Source organism: Tasmannia lanceolata, unplaced genomic scaffold, assembly GCF_043159265.1.
Source record: "Tasmannia lanceolata isolate RefF3 unplaced genomic scaffold, GAP_Taslan_0.1 ptg000015l, whole genome shotgun sequence".
NCBI lineage: Eukaryota > Viridiplantae > Streptophyta > Magnoliopsida > Canellales > Winteraceae > Tasmannia > Tasmannia lanceolata.
In genome coordinates this window covers 38,135,217-38,155,031 of record NW_027518692.1, presented here as the reverse complement: position 1 = coordinate 38,155,031, position 19,815 = coordinate 38,135,217, and the positions used below count along the sequence as shown (strand labels likewise).

The 19,815-nt window shown below is 37.8% G+C and overlaps 1 protein-coding gene across 1 annotated transcript; it reads left to right on the top strand.

Annotated features, from left to right (window-relative positions):
* The first annotated feature begins 600 nt into the window (after window positions 1-600).
* Window positions 601-18,571, top strand: LOC143847112 (NAD(P)-binding Rossmann-fold superfamily protein). The gene is made up of 11 exons (XM_077355798.1): window positions 601-1,028; window positions 7,500-7,642; window positions 9,114-9,167; window positions 11,303-11,383; window positions 11,487-11,532; window positions 11,618-11,712; window positions 11,799-11,831; window positions 16,300-16,434; window positions 16,572-16,665; window positions 17,289-17,371; window positions 18,191-18,571. The coding sequence occupies exons 1-11, from the start codon at window positions 857-859 to the stop codon at window positions 18,221-18,223; spliced, it is 969 nt and encodes a 322-aa protein (XP_077211913.1). The 5' UTR covers window positions 601-856; the 3' UTR covers window positions 18,224-18,571.
* Window positions 18,572-19,815: the final 1,244 nt, after the last annotated feature.

Below are 19,815 nucleotides of genomic sequence, written 5' to 3'. Positions count from 1 at the left end.
TAATGTGAACCCTTTATTTTGTAGCAACATCCTTCGTGGAAAGTTATAATGTGCAAATTATAACTATACCACTCCATTTGAACTTAATTCCAAACACACCGGCCTGTTTGGATGCCGAGAAGAATTTAATTTGGATTTCTCACATTTGCAGCTCATTTGGTATTGTTATTTGGATCGGATCAAATTCCTGGATTTCTAATTCAGCAGCTGACATGTGAAAAAAATCAGATTTCTAAATGCGCTGTGGAAATAAGAAATTAGAAATCCACAGAAGATCTGACAGTTTCCTTCACCCTCTTTGCTCCCCAACCTCTCCCCTCCATTAGGAAGTACCCCCCTTCCCTCTCTGTCTCCCTCTACATGAGCTGCCGGATCTATTCATTTTGTATTAAAAACTCAATTCCAAATCCAAATTCAAAATATGAGGTATCTAAACGGGCCCCACTTTTAGTAACTACTATCCCTACTTTTGGATTTGCAAATTGATTCCTCCAAAAAACTGAAAAAGACGCTGTCCCTCTTTGTACCAATAACTTTACAAAATTATAAGAACAACTTCAGGATGCCTTTGCTGTCCACAATCTGACCATTTTCCCATCAGTAAGGCCTATTTTTATATAATTATATAGAAAGAATCCAGGACCTAATTACAATTTCTAGGTTTAAGAGAAACTGTTAAAAAACAAAACTTGGGTTTCATCGAAGAGTCTTCGGAGCTTCCAAAGACCGCCAAAATCAAGGCCCTCCTCTTTCTTCTTTAATTAATCCTCTCTTTCTTCATTTCCTGGCGACTCTCATACCTTCCTCTTCAATTTTTCTTCCCCTTTTCTCCTTTCGAAATTCCTTCAGATCTCTCATGGCTACCGCATCTGCCACAATCGCCGTCAATCCGGCCGGAATCTCGGCCAGAACTTCACTTTCCGGCGCCGTCTACGTTCAAAAGCTCACTTTCTTCCGTCAGTGCTCGCGGATCTCAGGAAACATTCGATCTATGCAGATCAGATCGGAGAGTTCATCCGGTTTTTCAGGTGGTGAATTTATTTTGGTTTTTGTAGCTTTGTTTAATTGATTTTGTTTATGTTGATTTCCGTTTTTGATGATCTTTTCTTTTAATTTAGCGTGTTTAAATGATGGTATTTATTCTTTGTTTCGTTGAATTTCTTGTGTTGGGATAAATGTAGAAAGAAAATGGAGATTTTTTTATTTATTTTTACATATATTTTTGAAGCTCATGCCGATTTGATGTTGTAGAAAGAAAATGGACAATTTTTTTTTTTAGCTCATGCCAAATTGTTGTTGTTTAATTGATTTTTTTTAATATTAATTTTCCGTTTTCACCATCTGTTCTTTTAATTTAAGAAGTTTAAATGATGGTATTTTTTTTTTGTTTCTTTGAACTTCTTGTGTTTAGATAAATGTAAAATGAAAATAGGATTTTTTAACTTGCTTGATCGTTTTAATTGTCTAGAATTTACTGTTTTCTTCTATCTTCTATCATGTAACTGGAGTTTTCAGTTGCAGTTTTGAGCTTTTGGTTGAATGGTGGGACTCTTGCTCATGGTTTTAAATTTCCCAAGACGACCGAAATGTTTCTGTTTCCATCCTAACTGAAACAAAATCTCAATGAATTCCTTCCGCGTCATTATTTCCATTGAAATTCCCAAAATTTCGACCGAAATTCCCGAAATGACAAAAAAATTGGAAGAATGTTATGGTTTTCATTTCATTTTATTTCATTAATGTAGAGAATGATATTTGGTAGGCAACATCATTGAACTGCACATCAAAGTAACTATATCTTATGCATGGCATGACAGATCAGCATGGGACCAACGCATGTCACTAGGTGTTCGATGTGATTAAGCCATTATGGATTGCTTTCTTGCTTATGTGATAGCTTCTAAACATGTATTTGTGCTTATTCTAGTATTTGTTTTTTTGAATGATTTGTGCTTATTCTAGCATTTCCCAAAGGTTCACCTTAAAATTTCATCATTTGCGTATGTTTCCATACGGTTTCGTGATTTTACAAGATTTCAATCAAAATTTCCACCAAGATCGAAATGTTTCTGTTTCCATGCTGACCGAAACCAAAACTGAAACCTAAATTTAAAACATTGCTCTTGTTTCAGTTGAATTTGGGTGGGGAAGCACTACATTAATGTCACCGATTGATCAAAACTGTAAAGAATGGGTCTGTGTGGTAAAGGATTTATGCTGGCACAAACATAACATAGCGGATGGTTATAGAAAGCTTTTACTTGAGGTGCATCTTATAAACCTTAAGTACATCTAATGTCTAGGACCAAATGTCTCTCCCAGAGTGGGAAATGAGTGCGGGAAGTGAAAAGATCTAAAGAAAGTAAAGGAAAAAATGTGTGGGAAGCGTCATTAAAAGTCAACATGGAGCATGTAATAATCCTCATTGGAAGCGAACAAGATGTACATGGAAAGAGTAGAATTGTAGTGGGTTACGGAGGAAGGGTTAATATCGGTAAGGATTCCAAGAAGAAAAGAAGAGTTCGCGACTAATTAGAATTACAAGTTTTAGGAATTTATAGTTGTACATGTTTTTTAATGGTATAGTTTTACATTTTCTTTTTAATGGTATAGTTTTACATGTTTTACATAGTATTAATTGACAAAACCAAAGCAGGAGTTAATGCTAAGTTAGAGTTATGGAAAACTACTTTGGAATCCATAGGTGTTAGACTGAGCAGGACTAAGACAGAGTATATGGAGTTCAACTTTAGTAATGTAAGGAGGCGAGGCGAGGATGTCGTAAATATGACTGGACAGGAGGTACCTAAGAGGGATATCTTTCGCTATCTTGGTTCAATCCTACATAAGGAAGGAGAGATTGAAGAGGATGCTAACCACAGAATAAGAGCAGGTTTGTTGAAGTGGAAGCATGCTTCAGGAGTTCTGTGCGACCGTAAAATACCTACTAAGTTGAAGGGAAAGTGTTATAAGACAGCTGTAAGGCCAGCCATGTTGTACGGCTCAGAATGTTGGGCCACCAAGAAGCAGCATGTGCATAAGATGAGTGTAGCGGAGAGGCGAATGCTTAGATGGATGTGCGGCCACACAAGGTTAGATAGAATTAAAAATGAAGACATCCGTAAAAAGGTGGGGGTGGCACCAATTGAGGAGAAGATGAGAGAGCACCTCTTAAGATGGTTTGGGCATATCCAACGTAGGTCTTTGGATGCTCCAGTGAGAAGAAGTGACTCGTACCAAGTTAATGGAGTAAAAAGAGGTAGGGGCAGACCGAAAACAACTTGGGTAGAAATAGCGAGGAAAGACCTGAGGGCTAGGAACATAACAGAGAACATGACCTTGGATAGGATAGAATGGAAGAATATGATCCATGTAGACGAACCCAACTAGTGTCAGGATTAGACTTAGTCAATTTGAGCCGAGTAGACCCTTTCACCTTCTTCATGAAAATTTACTAAAGGATTCATTAGCCGACCCCAACTAGTTTGGGACAAAGGCTTAGTTGAGTTTAGTTGAGTTGTATTCATGTATATTTGATGTAATGTTTTTAGAAAAAGATCCATATAATTTTCATTTGAAACTTAAGATGAGTTTTCAAGTTTTAATTGAACTTTTTTTTTCTAAATACTCCCTTTCATCATTATCATATTTTTTTTGAAATGGTACGTCCTTTCATCATTATCAAAAGGAGAAAATATTCTTTTAAGAAGAAATAAGCGCCTAAATAGGAAGCGTACTCTTAATTAAGAGGAAACACGTATGAAGTGTTTGGGAAACACACTTCTCCTAAATTTGGGAAGCGCGCTCTCCTAAATTTGGGAAGAGAGAAGAACTTAGCTTCTTAAGCGAGTTTCCGTGAAAGTAGGCTTCCCATCTAAGTAGGAAGTTCCTGCAACTATGCCGTAGACATTTTGGTATGTGGTTTATCAAATGTCTTCTTCACTTTAGTGACAAACTTCCATGAAGTGAATTCACTTCTTTCGCCGATGACATGGAATTATCTGTTTTTTCTCTCTCAATAGGGTCTATTTCTTTTCTTTTTCTGGGTCCTTTATTTCTTTAAACTCTAGGTTCTCTTGGCACTACGAAACATACAATATGATAACAAAAGGACCATATCTATTAGCTGTTTTAGGAAAATTCCAATTGGTGAATTGTGACATTAATGATTTACCTTTTTCGTTTAGTTTTCCTTCTACTTACCTTTTTTTTTGGGGAGAAAAGATGACTATATTCATAACAAAAGATTAAGATTACAAGTTCACTTCAATGGGGAGAGAGGACTCGTAATGAACAGAGTCCCTCAATGCCCCGGATTGAGCCAGTCGATTCGCTAGATCATTTGCACTCCGAGGAGTTTTCCTTCTACATACAACCTATTATAAATGGAATTGCTTTACTGCCTGCTATAAACTTGAATTCATTGCTTTAGTCTAACATCACTTTGTGATTTTAATGGTGGAATTTGGATATTTGGAAAAGGAGGATGGGTCCCTGTATGATTTTCACTTTGATGCACTGAAAATTGACATAGAAGATGGCCCCAAGTGATAGAAGTGCGTAACTATGGATATTTTTCATGATGGGAATGGGGGAGGATGGGTCCCTGCATGATGTTCACTCTAGATTATAATTTTTTTGAATGATTAGAATTTTATTAAATCAAAGGAGAAGCGACCGAGATGGTCGATAGAGCAAAAAAGTAACAGAAAGTACAAAACAAAACAACATTAAATATAAAATCTAGGGGGAACGAATCAAATATCTCCATGCTAGCCCAATCAACTCCAGATCAGGCGAGGTCATTTGCCTCACGATTAGCAGATTTTCCAACATGATGGAACCAAACTAGAAATCCCTCCACCCATTTCCTCAATAATATTTGCAAATCCCATCCATCTATTTATAACATTGAGGAAATCTCCCTCCACAATATAAGCCTACCCAAATCACTGAGGTCTGTGGTCCTAATTCTTCGAAGCAGGGCCTCACCTCTACCTTGGTATAATCCTTTATCACTTTAGGGCTCGAAAAAGCCAACTTTTTTTTTTTTTTTTGGAAAGTTAACAGATAATTTTCTTGCAAGTCGAAATAATACAAGTGAGGGGACAAGAGGTCCCAGATTGATGATGAAAAAGCCAACCTGTTGAAGCTCGATTTATCTCTAAGGATTCCTCCTACCCCAGCTGGTCCACTGTTTTCAATTCTAGAACCATCAAAATTAAGCTTCACCCATCTTGGGTTGGGAGGGATCCATCTTGGAACCATCTTCTCCACCTTCTCCTTCCCGGAGCAAATCTCCGTCCAATGCCGCTTGACATCAAGGTAGGGAAGAATTTGAAGCAAGGTAAGATCCTTGCCTAAGAAATGATCAGTAAAATGATCTTTTATCCATTTGGATCTATTAAAAATAGTTTCAAGATCCTAATCTAAAAGGATAAAACGTCAACTTTCCAGTTCTAGTACAAAATTCAGGAAAAAAACGGGTCGGGTCAAAATTTTCCCTTCCAAACGATGGGGTATTTTTCCAATTTTAAAAATTCAAAAATTATATCATGTCCAAACATTATTAAATCCAAGAAGTCCGGTAAAAAAAGTCTCGTAATTTGGTCTCTAATTTTTTTTCATCTTGTCAATACACTGGCCAACATAGGCATTTTAGCTGATAGTGATTTCTTTTAAGTAACTGCCGGATCTTTTACATATTTGGTTCATTTAATTATTTCTTATATCTTTTAACAATTTAAGATTTTTTGGTTTTTTTTTCATATTTTAACTATTTAAAAAAATTCCCTTGCTGTAGCGGAACAAAAAGTTTCGAATGAAATGTTTAACGAAACGGACGAAACACCGAAACGTTTTTTTCCGGTCGCCAAAACGAAACGGCGAACGAAACAGAATTAATAACTTAGCTTGCACCAGAGCCTCCACATTTTGCCTCTCTAGTCTTGATGTAAAGGTTGCTCAATGCAGATGCAATACTCATTCCATCATATCTCTCGCACGGTCATTACTCTGTGCGATCTGATCGGGAAAGACCCACTCTGATAACACGTGGCGTAGCGTGAAACATAGAAAGGATGGAAGGAGAAAAAGAACAATAGTCAAGGTTTTTCGGGACCGAGGCTAAGAAGATAAACAAAAAACAAGGAATTAGTTCATTATAAATATAAAAAAGGTAGACTTGTATTATACTCTTGGGGTTTTTATCCTGAGAATTTATAGTGGGTGGCCGTGCATGCACATGCAGCTGAATGAAACAATGGGGCTCACATTCTCTGGGTGATCTAAATCATTCAATGGTTGGGCCCTAACGTAGATAGGGTTTGCCCAGAAAATCTTCTCCATAGGATGATCCTAGCACTTCGATTTGTGAAGGTTTAAAATGGACGGCACAGTATAGAATCCTTCACGGCTTGCAGTGTTAGGATCATCCTATGGAGAAGATTTTTTGAGCTCGGCCATTGTATTTTTGGTCTGCACGTGCATGCATGACGGTCCACGCTATTAATTCTCTTTTATCTTTAACTTTCTGAAGTTTTTGCTGTCAGTTCTTTTCAAACTATAATCTTTTATTAAAAGAAGCCAAAAGATTCTGATAACGTCAATATTTCTTATTGCTACCTATAAGACCTTTGACTTAAGATCCTTTCAAAGTATATCTTTGAGAGATTCCAAAGTCAATTACTGCTACGTACTTGGAACAACCCAAAGATCTCTACAAACAGCCCTGTGGGCCCTTTGCCAGGCTTACTACTTTATTTTTTGGTCCATCTCCTTTACTGTTTGCCAAACTTTTGGGCCCTGGACGGGCTTTTTGAACTTGGTCTGTAGGAAAGGTTGCTAGATCCTACGCTACGACAAGTTGCTATCCAACAAAAGTGGGGAGGCACATTTAACCTATGCTGAGGTTGAGCTTTCGCTCTGAAATGTACCCTAGTTCTTGAGGGGCTCTTGGAAGATATTTACAATGTTCCAGTTTTTGGTGTGATTCATGTAGTGATGATTACTTAGGGAAGTTGGATACATTTTTTGAAAATTTCTGATGTACTATGGGATTGAAGTGGAATAATATCTTGCGACCTGATCTCTATATTTTTGTTTTCCTGTGTAAAGATATGAGGCTTTACTTTATGTTTACCTTGTGTTGCAATCTGTGTTACTGTTCAAACAATTATGCTAATCCAGAATCAATGCTAGAATTAACTTGTTATGGATGACATTTTAGTGGGCATTTTGGTTTAGAATTTTGTGCTGCGCTTAATACACTTCTGCAACTTAATCTCTTTTGATTGACCAATATTGCTTTGTATTGGAAATATTCAATTATTCACATGCTTTCTAACTATATTGACTGCAATAAATGTTCAGCACTTCTTTCAAAATCATGTTTCCCTTGAGCTTCTCTTGTTAGTTATGTTATGCTTCCTTATGTTGTAAGTTTTCTGCATGTTGATTTTGCATAGAGCTGGACTCAGTGATTCTAATGGCACATACAGGTGTAAGGACTAAGGTTGCTGCTGTTGAGCAAGCAAGTGTTGCATTGGCTCAAAATGTTGAAGCTCCAGTTGTTGTCATCACCGGTGCTTCTAGAGGAATTGGAAAAGCAATAGCGTTGGCCATGGGAAAAGCTGGTTGTAAGGTCAGTAGATTTATCTCACTTTGCAGGTGGCATGTCCATGGTCATCGGATCAAGTGTGTGTGTGTGTGTGTGTGTGTGTGTGTGTGTGTGTGTTTATATATATATAATTCTCTTTTTGTAAGTAAAGAAAAAAAAGAAATTACACGAGGGGATGAGATTACCTAATACACGGCTCGATAAGATCGACGCCTTCCCTAGCTAAGGAATCTGCTTAGTCATTAGTCTAGCACATAGGATAATAAAGGATACTTCTGAGCCATTAGTGATTTCCCAAATTTTATCAAGAATGTGTGCCTACATCCAATGTCCTCTGCTCTTCTTGGTGGCATAAGCAACGGCATTATTAGAGTTGCTTTCAACTGTCATTCTTTTTCTTTTGAAGAATAATGAAAACCTTTATTAAAGAATAAGAGAAAATCACCAAAGAGCAAACACTCCCTGAATAAGGCTGCAAGAATTCCTTTTGGAAGGACATGCAAGGATATCTAGAACCTCATTATCTCCCCCAAACAATGTTCTTCCCCTCACTAAATCTGAAAACTTATCAACTATACTTTCCAGCTGTAATGGGCCCATATTTTTCCTTAAAGCCCGGGGTACTACACTCTATGAATATCCTTCCATCAAGAGAAGAGCTTTCTTTGGGATTGGTGCAAAACATCCTTGACCCTTCCCTCACCCCCATCCCCACCCCCCTCCTACTCTTGTAGTGTAAAAAGAGTAGTCATAAATCGACAAGAGGGGGACAAGAGGGGGTGGCCCGGGGAAGAAAAGGGGTGAATATCTCACTTCCCTTTCTTTATACCCATGGAAGGTCTTGTGGTACTCTGGGTGATCTCCTTTCAACATGAATGATTGAACAGCTTTTAGGCAGTTATGTAACATATCTTGCGTTCTAACTTTTAAGATGGCAAGCAGTCTTACCACATTTCATGTGAACTTTTAGGCATGCCAGCGAATCATTTCATCCCTTCATTCAAAAGATTTTGTTTGCATTTGGAGTGTTGTGATGCTCACGCTAGCTTTTGCCTTTGCAAGTACTGAAAACTGCTATGTTCACTGCTTCATTACTCTTTAAAAAGAAGAATTTTGTCCAAATTTATCATTTTCTTATTATAATTTGATGTGTAATTTCCAAGCTTCGATTTTGCTACTGTTGGCAGAATTTTTTTGTGGAGGAATACCACTTTATTGCATATATCTATTTGCCATTAGATTGCAAAGAGGTGTTTGAAGAGGGTCATTTTAGTTGTTCCAAATTATTTGAGGAATTTGACATGTGTTCTTGTTAGGTCAAGTTTTGAAAGCTTCTAAACATCTACTTTATGATGCAATCCATACTGACCCAAAAGTAGCCATACTTTCTCCTTATAGTCATGCTGTATCTGATGTTTAGTGGCATGGGTGGTCTTTTCCATTACCTTGTATCAGAGTCCTTGTTTATTTCAGATATTTTTTTATCCAATTTCAGGTACTTGTAAATTATGCGAGGTCCTCGAAGGAGGCTGAAGAAGTTTCCCAAGAGGTGAGCCTTGATATCTACTTTTAGCCTTGTAGAAGCAGTGGGTTGGATTGTTGATTTTTCTTATCTATATGCCCTGCCGTAACTGCTATGTAACTGTTATGATGATCAAGGTGATATTTTTATGTCAATCAAAACTGTTTAAATTTTAATCACCCTATATTACTTACTTTTTACATTTGCATTTCTATTCTAAATTTTTGCCACCAGAAAAATACTACTGTATGCTATGTTTTTATTTGTTACATTTCACTCTGAATATAGCCTTCTGGTAGGTAGTGCTGCTAAGACATGAGTGCTGATTTTCTCGTTCATATAAAAATCAGCAAATTCTCTGTTTTGGTTTCTCTATTATAACAATAAAGTCATCAAGAAAAGATTCAAAAGTCCGCAACTTGTGTTTGGGCGGCGGCCAGTGGTTACCAAGTCATGTGAGAGTAGTGTCGTGCAATTAATATCCTCTTCATTCTTGTAACTCAAGATTCAAGAAGATAGCAATTCTTGATCAGGTCAGAAAGCCTCCGATTCAAGTACAACTTGCCCAACCACCTGGTGGCAGTTTAGTTGGTGTAGAAAAAAAGGCCCCTTCATGCTTTTTTCATCAAGTTTTCCACTGTTTTGCTGCTCTCCTTGATCACTCCCACGATTGTCATGTGCCTTGGAACTTGCAGAAAGCCATTTCGCGGCTGACTTTTGCATGAGAGAACAGCCACACATGCTCACTTTTTAGCAGAGTTTGTCTAATTCATTTAATTCAGCCACATCAGCTGAATTAAATTAGACGAACTCTGCTAAAAAGTGAGCCTGTGTGGCTGTTCTCACAACACCCCCCCCGCCCCCACATCTAACACACATAGAGGATATTTATATGTGGGTGCATGCTGGTCTCACATTTCCATTTTTAGGGAGTTTTAGACACCTTGTTCAAATCAGTTCTTAATGTCCGAAGTTTATTAATTAGTTGAGTTGCTCTTTCCAAAGTAGTAGCCCTTACGATTTTTTTGGGTGAAGATAATTCCTTGCTTCAAATTTGTTTCAGCTTATATGACCTTTGGCATGTGTGGAGGGAGATTTTCTTTAACTCAGAGCTGGGACCCAAGATTGTGCAGGTCTGGGAGCCTCCCTCCCTGATTTTTCTCAAGCTCAAGTTTGATGGCTTAAGTTGGGCAATCCGAGTCCCTCAGGTATTGGGGGCACTCTTAGAGACGACTCGAGGTTGGTTGTGTGGGCTTTCTCGGGTCCCATTGGGGTTCTTGATGCTATCGAAGCAGAAGTGCAAGCTGTCTTTCAGGGGATCAAACACTTGGACCGAGGTATCTTGGATAAGGTTGTGGTGGAAGGAAACTGTCTAAACGTAATCAAGTAGCTTGGGGGGTCATCAAATGCCCCTTGGAGATTTGCGCCCTTCTTCGACGAGATAAAAGACATAATCAGTGGTCATAGGATATCTTTTCATCGCGTTAGGAGGTATGCTAATAGCGAAGCTGATATGCTTGCGAGGGATGGGGTAGCCAAAGTGGGTTTCGAGTTCTATGATTTCCTTCCGCCATGACCTCGGCTTATTGGCTCTGTCTTGCTATTGATGTTTCTGTATCTTCTTTTCGTTTTTGTTTTATTCTTTTTCTGTAATTTTTACCATATTGGTCTCTCTTCTAATGAAATGCTTTACCATTAAAAAAAATAAAAATAAATTCTGAGTGGTATGCTTACTTGCACTAAGGATTTATGTTTCTTGGTTCTAAATATAATTCTCTAGCTAACCTGCACTAAGGATTAGTGTCCCTTGGTTCGCGATATAAGTTTCCATACCTTTCTTTTGACATTTGTTTTAATCTTATGTAACTACATTGTTACTGCAGAAGAAATCTGTGTCATTCCCATTTACGAAAAATTTATGCTTATTATGCCTATTCCTTTTATTTCATAATGCCTGCAATCCGCCAATCTAATCTCTGGAGCTGTTCTGCTAATACCCTGCCGCTGGTCATTAGTCTTGTTTCTCATGTTCTTTAGCCATTAAATCTGTTGCTTATTCATTTACCCAGATCATCAGACCATGAGTATTTTATTTTATTTTATTTTTTTATTGTTGAATGGTATTCAGACCATGACTAGTTACGAAAACTATTTTACTGCAGATAGAGGCATCTGGTGGTCAAGCCCTTACTTTTGGGGGAGATGTTTCGAAGGAAGCTGATGTGGAATCTATGATCAAAACTGTGAGGAATCAAATCTGATTGATTCTATCAGATAATAATCTGAAAATTATCTAGTTATTAGTACTACTTATATTCTGGTGTCATTGCATTGTGGTGTCTACAGGCAGTTGATGCGTGGGGAACGGTTGATATTTTGATAAATAATGCAGGTTATTTAGATTTTGATTTTCGGTTCTTTTGGTGGCATAGTTCTTTTGTTTCTTTAGAATCCCAACTGTTCCACAATGATTTCAGGAATTACTCGGGATACATTGATGATGAGAATGAAGAAAGCTCAATGGCAGGAAGTTATTGATTTGAATCTTACTGGTGTATTTCTCTGCACACAGGTGGGTATGCTTACATATTCACATTATTTACTTGCTCTGAGGATTGGATTAACTTTATTGTCATTGGGGTAATCTGTTCCTTGCAGGCTGCAACCAAAATTATGATGAAAAAGCGAAAGGTATTTCTAAATTTCACATTCTTTTCAGGGTTTGTTATTTATACCGGTTGATGTTTTACTTTCTGCATCTATGTGCTTTAGAACTTATAAAAATTGTTTTGAATGGGTTCATTTAGTTGATTAAACCAAATGCTAGTTCTGGACTTCCAATGTGACCATATGCAACATTATTCAATGTGAGTTTTTTTTTAGAGTTGGTGATGTAGGACTGGGAAGAGAAATAGAAGAAAGAGGAGAAAAGAGGGGAAGGGAAGAAGAATAGAAGAAGAAAAGGAGAAGAATAGAAGAAGAATAGGGGAAAAAGAAGAAATCTGGGGAGAAAAATAGAGGAAATTAGAGGAGAATCTCAATCAATCTTTATTCATCAAAACTAAGAATCCCTAATACATGTGGCCAATTTATAGGCCATGAAGATAAAATTCCATTGAAAATTTAAGCACTAAAATTAAAACTTGAAAATAAAAATCTTAGAAACTAAATAACATGATAAATAAATCTCTAAAATCCTAATGAGCAAATATGTCTCTTATTGGGCCTACAATCTGCATCATTCTCCCCCTTTTGAAATGAACTCGCCTTTGAGTTCTAGTCCGTCTGGATCAAATATATAGACGATCCACTGAAGCACTAGGAGTCGTAATCCGTTGGAGGCACTCCTGATGTCTAATACTTGTGACAACCGTGAAAGTGATCTGAAACGCTAGCAGAGCGATATGGAAGAAATCGCCCATGGAGAATCATACGAACACAAGCTACTCTAAAGAAATAAACTGGCTGGGAAGATAGCAACATAATCCTTCTGGACCAACATGATAGCTATGGGCAATATCAATTCATGACCCTCCTTTAAAAGATCAACATCCGCTGGTCTGATCGGGCTCAATGAAATTAGTAACAGTCATCTGCTAGAACCGTATCTGGCTCAGTGCTGTCGTTTGTTGTGCTAAAATCCTCTGTCTGAATATCCACGGGAGACTCAACACTGCCAATATGCTCTTGTTCTGGTATGGAATTGGCATCCTCAATGAACTGCTTGTGCTCTGCTCTGGCAATGCCTCATCAGTCACTGGACTCTCCGGCTCCATATCTTCCATCTCTGATTCTGTATCTGCCATCATGGACACTGTATCTAACATAATCATAGGCTCAATGTCGATAACGGTCTCGTCAACACTAGCATCTAGCTCATTAGTGTTAGCAACTTCCGTCTCCTCTTCTTGAGAAATAATATCATCAACAAGTGGTAGGGGAGAAGAAGTAGCTAAGTGGCTCTGCAAATCCCACTCACTGACTCACGTATGTGACGGTCTAGATATCCGTTTGTTGCTTCAGTTTCTGCATCGCATTCATGTCGAGCGGCGGCTTCACTACCAATTTTTTTTATATGTTGCTCGCTTACGTTTCAATCTTTGTTGATATTGATATGCATAAATTCTCATAAACTCATAACGAACCTCTTCTCATAGATGGAATGTTGGCTTGCCCAAGTCACTGCGCTGTAGTACGAAGAATCTCCATTTCGACCTGGCATCGCTGCATACTGTATCCTTGACTCGACGAATGGTTATTTGCTGATCATAGCCATAGTACTTAAGGTATGCATCTAGTGTCTTTATCCATTCTAAAAACGCATCCTCAAAATTTCCATAGGGATAGTAGTAGTTATCATAACCATAAAAATAACGAACCCGTAGCGCAGAAAAATATCGATCCTCGTATCCATTAAAATATGGAACAACTGGTGGAACCATTGAGATCGGTGACGAAAAATGAAATCAACTGTCTAATCCGTCAGTTATGTTGAAAGAAATACAATGCCTTTCGTGGATCTCAAATCGGACTCCCGGATGGCTTGGATCAGTGGTTGGACCAAAACGGACAGACGATGGAAGTTGCTCGAAGTAGTGCTTGCGCTCACTGTGGGCTACTGAAAGTGTGGTGAATAGAGTCTTCAAGTTGTTATGAACAACTCTCGTGTTGACGGCGAGATCAAATTTTGAGCAGAAAAGAGAGAAAATGAGATGGAGAGAGAGAAATTCTTGTTTTTTTTTCTTTTTTTATGTTGTGTTTTTTCTTCACTCACTGATGGGACAGATCTTTAATCTGTCAAGTGAATTGCTTAAACTAAGGGGGTTGCCTAAGGAAAAGGAGGGGGTGATATGCCTTTAAGAGAAAAGCAAGAGGGAGTGCCCAAGGAAAGAAAGGGGCGGGGGGGTGTTGGCAGAGTATGACCTTTTTTTTGCTTTTTGGTTCTGGTCACTCACGTGACTAGTGTCACGTGCTACTTTAAGTGAAAAAAAGGAGGGTGTCCAAGTGAAAAGAGGGAGGTGTTACCACTAGTGTAAGGGGGTGCCCAACGGGAGAATGGGGGGTGGTGATTACTTTTTCAATCTTGTGTCATGTAACTTTTCTTCGAAAAGTAGAAGCCAAATGGGCACTTAACTTTTCTATTTACTAAAGGTTACTTTCTTCTTCTCTTTTTTTTTTTTGTAATCAACTATAAGTATAAGGTAGCCCAGACTACTATAGGTAGAAAGTTACTGAGTAAATAGAAAGTTAGCAAGTTATTGTTTTGTATAACTTACCAAGTTACCAAGTTACTGCCGTTGTGCAACTCCTTTTGGTAACTTGCTTTACAAGTTACAGTGACCTTGAAGACTCAGTGAGTGAAACAATGGCGTGAAGGGCGGTGACTAGATGTGACTCAATGTCCCAGATCTGCTTGGTTCTGTGTACAAAAAACCGTCGGGAGAGATTACCGGTGTGATGGTGACGGTGACGTTTCCGGCAGATGATGAGGGTGGAAGAAGAGAACGGATGGGGCTTGGAATAATAGGGAAGAAAGGAATCTAAAAGGGAATCTAAAAGGGATTTTGGTGGCTGATTATGGGTTTTAAATTGTGGTTTTGGGCTGTAAAGAAAGGGTGAAGAAGCATAAAAGTGGCTGAAAGATCCAAGTCTTAAATGGGGCTGTACTTTTAAATGTTGTTTCAGCATCAAAGCAAAAGATCAAAGTCTTCCAAGAATTGTTCCCGTGGAAATTACGGCAGAATTTTTTTCTCCCAGCCACAATCCACAAAGCAACCACCAAACTCTCATCCGCAATCTGTCCTGAAACCTCACTCCTTAAACCCTAACAGTGATAAACCATCCGAAAACCAAACCCTAATTTAAATCCTAACCCTTGAATTTCAAATTCATCATCTTCAATTGGAATCCAACCTAAAGAATCCCTAACCTCTTCCTAAACCCTAACCCTAAACCACCACCATCCCCATCTGTTTCCCAAACAAACAAAAAAAGAAGACAGAGGAGAAAAGAGAAGAAGGGTATGGGAAGAAGAATAAAAGAGAAGGAGAAGAATAGAAGAAGAATAGGGGAAGGAGAAGAAATCTGGGGAGAAAAAGAGAGGAAATTAGAGGGGAGAATCTCAATCAATCTTTGTTCATCAAAACTAAAATTCCTAATACATGTAGCCAATTTATAGGCAATGGACATAAAATTTTATGGAAAATAAAAGCATTAAAACTAAAACATGAAAATAAAAATCCTAGAAACTAAATAACATGGAAAATAAATCTATAAAATCCTAATGGGCAAATATGCCTCTTATTGGGCCTACAATCTGCATCACTTGGGAGCAAATAGGTTAGATTTGTTGACACCAAGAACTCGTTGTTAGTCATTGCTAGTAGTGATAGACTAGATAGAGTTTAAATGATCAATATGAAGCATGAAGCATTTGCACTCTTGGTGAGGGAGGATAGGTCTCACTAATGTCTAGGAGGGTTGTGTCAAGGACCCTATCTTTTGGTGGGAGAGGTGGCATCATCTCTTGTGGAGAGTAGAGAGTGGTGTCACAACCCTCGTTCAATTTTCATGAACGGAGATGGTAATGTCAATCACCTCATCCACCTTTCTTTTGGTGGGATTGTCAGCCTTCAATGCTCCCATTGTGTTAAGAGAGTTTCACCTCCACTCAAGTCCTTACGAAGGTGGGAACTGATTCCCCACAAGTTGACCTGATGGTTGTGACACTCCGAATTCTCCAATTTTTCCTGTGAGTTTGAAAATGAGGTCCCATTGGTTCATACCCCCCTCCTTCCCCTACCATGGTGATCTTAAAGAATTGTCATGTACAACGACCAACAGTATCCATGTCCACATGACCAATATGAAACACTTCACTAAGAAGTGGTGAGTGTCTAGGTAACACGAGTTATTGTCCAAGTATCTATTAGAATTCAACCCATGTATTTGGGCTGTGTAGGGGAGATAAGCTCTTGATGCTAATGGTTTTAGGCTTTTGGGAAGTTCTGGGTGTTATATATATTTTTCCTTTTATGCCACATTTCAGATTTTGTTTCAATATTGGCAAGTGGCCATTTATCTAGCGATTAGTTTTAACTTTCAGCTCTCTTCCACTGCCCATTCTACTGATCTGTTAGATCTGCTATGGTTTATGTAGGGAAGAATTGTCAATATTGCATCTGTTGTTGGTCTCGTGGGCAACATAGGACAGGCCAACTACAGCGCTGCAAAAGCAGGGGTTATTGGCTTAACAAAGACTGTTGCAAAGGAATATGCAAGTAGAAATATCACTGTGAGGTTCCAATATATTCCTTTCTCTTCTAATGAAAGTCATCTATGATACAACCTTATGCTAGTGGATTGAAATTGTTCTATTATTCATTGTCAAAAATAAAAATTATTTTATTATTGGCATTAAATCTGCTTCAGGTGAATGCTGTTGCCCCTGGATTCATTGCATCTGATATGACTGCCAAGCTTGGAGAAGACATTGAGAAGAAAATACTGGAGACCATCCCCTTAGGTAAGAGTGGATTAAAGAATGTTGAGCCTCTATTTTAATTTTTAGCTTATAAATTGCCTATATTAATCATGTTACTGAAGCAATCATCTTCAAGCTGCTGCCTAGTAATTTAATTATATACATGATTAAAATTAAACAAGAAATTTAAGACGCATAAAAGCATTGAAATAGTTAAAGTTTCTACCCCTGATTCTGAGGAGAATGTAGGAATTGGTAGCATATCCACATTTGATAGTTTGAAAAACCTAAGAATGCCTCCCATTCTCTTATCCTTTTTAAGAAACTCTTAAATAGGTATCCCTTGCTCTTAAACTAACCCATGTAAGCAGTCCTTATGCAATCAAGATTCTGAATAGTGTTGTTTCAATGACTTTCTGCTATTCCATTTTGCCAACCCTACAATGCACTGTTGCAACTGGCATTGTGGTACTTTAGCAGATGCATTTTGTTTGTGGTTTCTAAGTTTGTTTCTGTGTGCTTACATGCTTTCCTACAGGCTACATTTGTGTTCTTTGACATGAAGGGCTTCAAGAGCCTTCATAAACCTGTTTCATTTGTCAAAAACAGAAAAGGAAAGAGGAGAGAGGTAAAAAAGGGTCTGATTTTTAGCTGTGTTGGTGCAGGGAGATACGGCCAGCCTGAAGAAGTTGCTGGACTGGTAGAATTTTTAGCACTTAACCCCGCAGCCAGTTACATTACCGGACAGGTAAGAGTAATATTTCATTTTGTTTTATCTAAATATTTAAGATCTCGTAATTGACTTGGAACTCTGCTGATTTCCTGAGTTGACTTGTCCAAATTTTTTAATAAGTTACGGACCCATCCAAGTCAATGAAAAATTTGTTGAAACCATCAAAGTAGTAGAAAAATTAGAAAAAGGAGAAAATAATACAAATTGCTAGGGACCTCCAATTAATGTTCAAACAGGTGGCTTGGGTCAAAATTTGTGTTGCGGGTTAATTTCGAGAGGAGAAACAAAATTGCTAGATACCTCCCATTAATGTGTAAATAGGTGGATTGTGTACTGTGTGGTGGTTAGTTTAGGCTCAAGGTTAATCAAGGATAAAACCGGGTAGATGAAGTCATTTTCATTTGCTTGTTTGTTTGGCTTTTTTGGATAGAGTAAGATTGATTTTCAAACAGAAAGGAGAAGGGTTTTGAAGCAATGTTAAAAGTGAAAAGCATACTGACAACATAGGACTTTTTAAAAATGAAGCAGAAACTGAAAAAATAGGCTTTTGGTTTCCTTCTTCCATAAACTAAGGTGAGTTTTCTAAAACGTTCTGTCACAGATAACTGGTTTTTTGTGAAAAATCATTGTCCTGGGTGATTTTCGAAAGTTCTTGATATTGTTGATTTATTGGGTCCCACTGCTTGGTCCCTGGCCAAGTTTACTCAGCCAAGTGCCATTGTGATTTTATCTGGTTCTTTTGCAAAACGTATTACAACATTTTTTTCCCTGCATTTCTTTCCTGTCGTCCTTTCACTGCTCCGTATCTAATAAAGATTTGCTGGTTTCATCCAGGTTTTCACCATTGATGGAGGTATGGTAATGTAGGCTCAGAACTGTCTCAGCCGGATAATAAATCCCAGAGGAAGGCTTCAGGAAATTTTAAGCGGAGAATTTTAGCTCTCTAATTGAGTGAAACTCTACAAAGATCGACCTCAACTTAAACTCGTAGGTGTGACAAGGATGGAGCAAGTGTAGACAGACTATTATCATCTAGATGTTGTCAAAATAGGTGAGTTCTATGGAATTTGTCTATCAATTTTTCTGTTAAATGTATTGAAAAACAGGGAGTAAGTGAAATACAGCCGTTGAGACTGGAGCTCAAGTTTCATCACATCTAGGATTTTGTTTTGACTCTTTAGCTCCTCTCAAGAGACTTAAGGATTCCTTCCTCAACCTCTTAGATTTTTGAATAAAACATTGAAATCAAATATATGTCTGCAGCTATATTTCAAGCATGAAATATGACCTGCTTGCATCTGGACAAATTTCCTTACAATACTATTTCTCCACCCTTGATGGTCTAGATATGTTTACAAGTACAGAATATGAAAAGTGGGAGTAAACCGAAATTGAAAAGAAAATTAGTGCAATCTATATGTTTGTATTTAGGTATGAATATACTTTTGCTTACAAACCTGAGGATTGCTTACAAATTAATGCACTACCACATTATATTACAATTAGGCACTCTAACTATTATACAGTGGCACCTACCTTTTGGGTTATGGAGACCTTCCAACTACAGTTGGAGCTTTTGAAATTAATGCTCCATAAATTTATAATCTCCTATATCCTATGCCCTGACTTTTCGTTGTACTTGTGAAATAATCGATTCAGCATGACCACTATTATCCTCTGCTGCAAGAGTCGCATTGGAGGATTTACTATTCTTTTCTTTTTCTAACTTTTCTTTGTATTTATGAAAAATTCTTTTAATCTGCTCATGCTTATGACAGTAAAAATACTCCACAGTCTTCATATTTGATCTAGATGAGAATAATAATAGGGGTTTATCCTCAGCTTGAAGCATCAATACTTAATTATTGACACATAATCTTAGGTCCTGTTTGCTTGAGATTATGACAACTGATGGTGAGCCCCCAAACCGATTATTGGACTCGAATTTACATTAATTTTGAGTCCATTGATCGTATTGGGGGCTCACCATCAGTCATCATAATCTCAAACGAACAGGGCCTTACTATATTCTCTCAGATGATTGGGGATTAACACATGATCTTTCATTCGTAAAGTGTACATTTGTTGCTTGAAATATAGCCAGTTCGTGAGTGAGATCACCATGTAGAAGACCTTCAGCCCTCTTCGAAACCTTCTCTGCATAATTTTTGTACATGTAAGCTGAAGTTGTTCTTCACAGTCGAACCGTTCACTACCCTAACCTCGCTTTGATACTTGCTTCTTCTTGTTTTTCCTATGAAAAACAATTGATCTAAGATTTGACGAAACAATAAATGAACTGGACAAATTAATAATGCCACAAAGATTTTACATGATTCTGCGATGATACTAATGTCTAAATGATCAATAAGCTTCAATCATGCAAAGATTACAAAGACACATTAAAGTTTTACGATGGAAGTTTTTATGTGGTGCCCGACCGTCAAGTACCGTGAAAG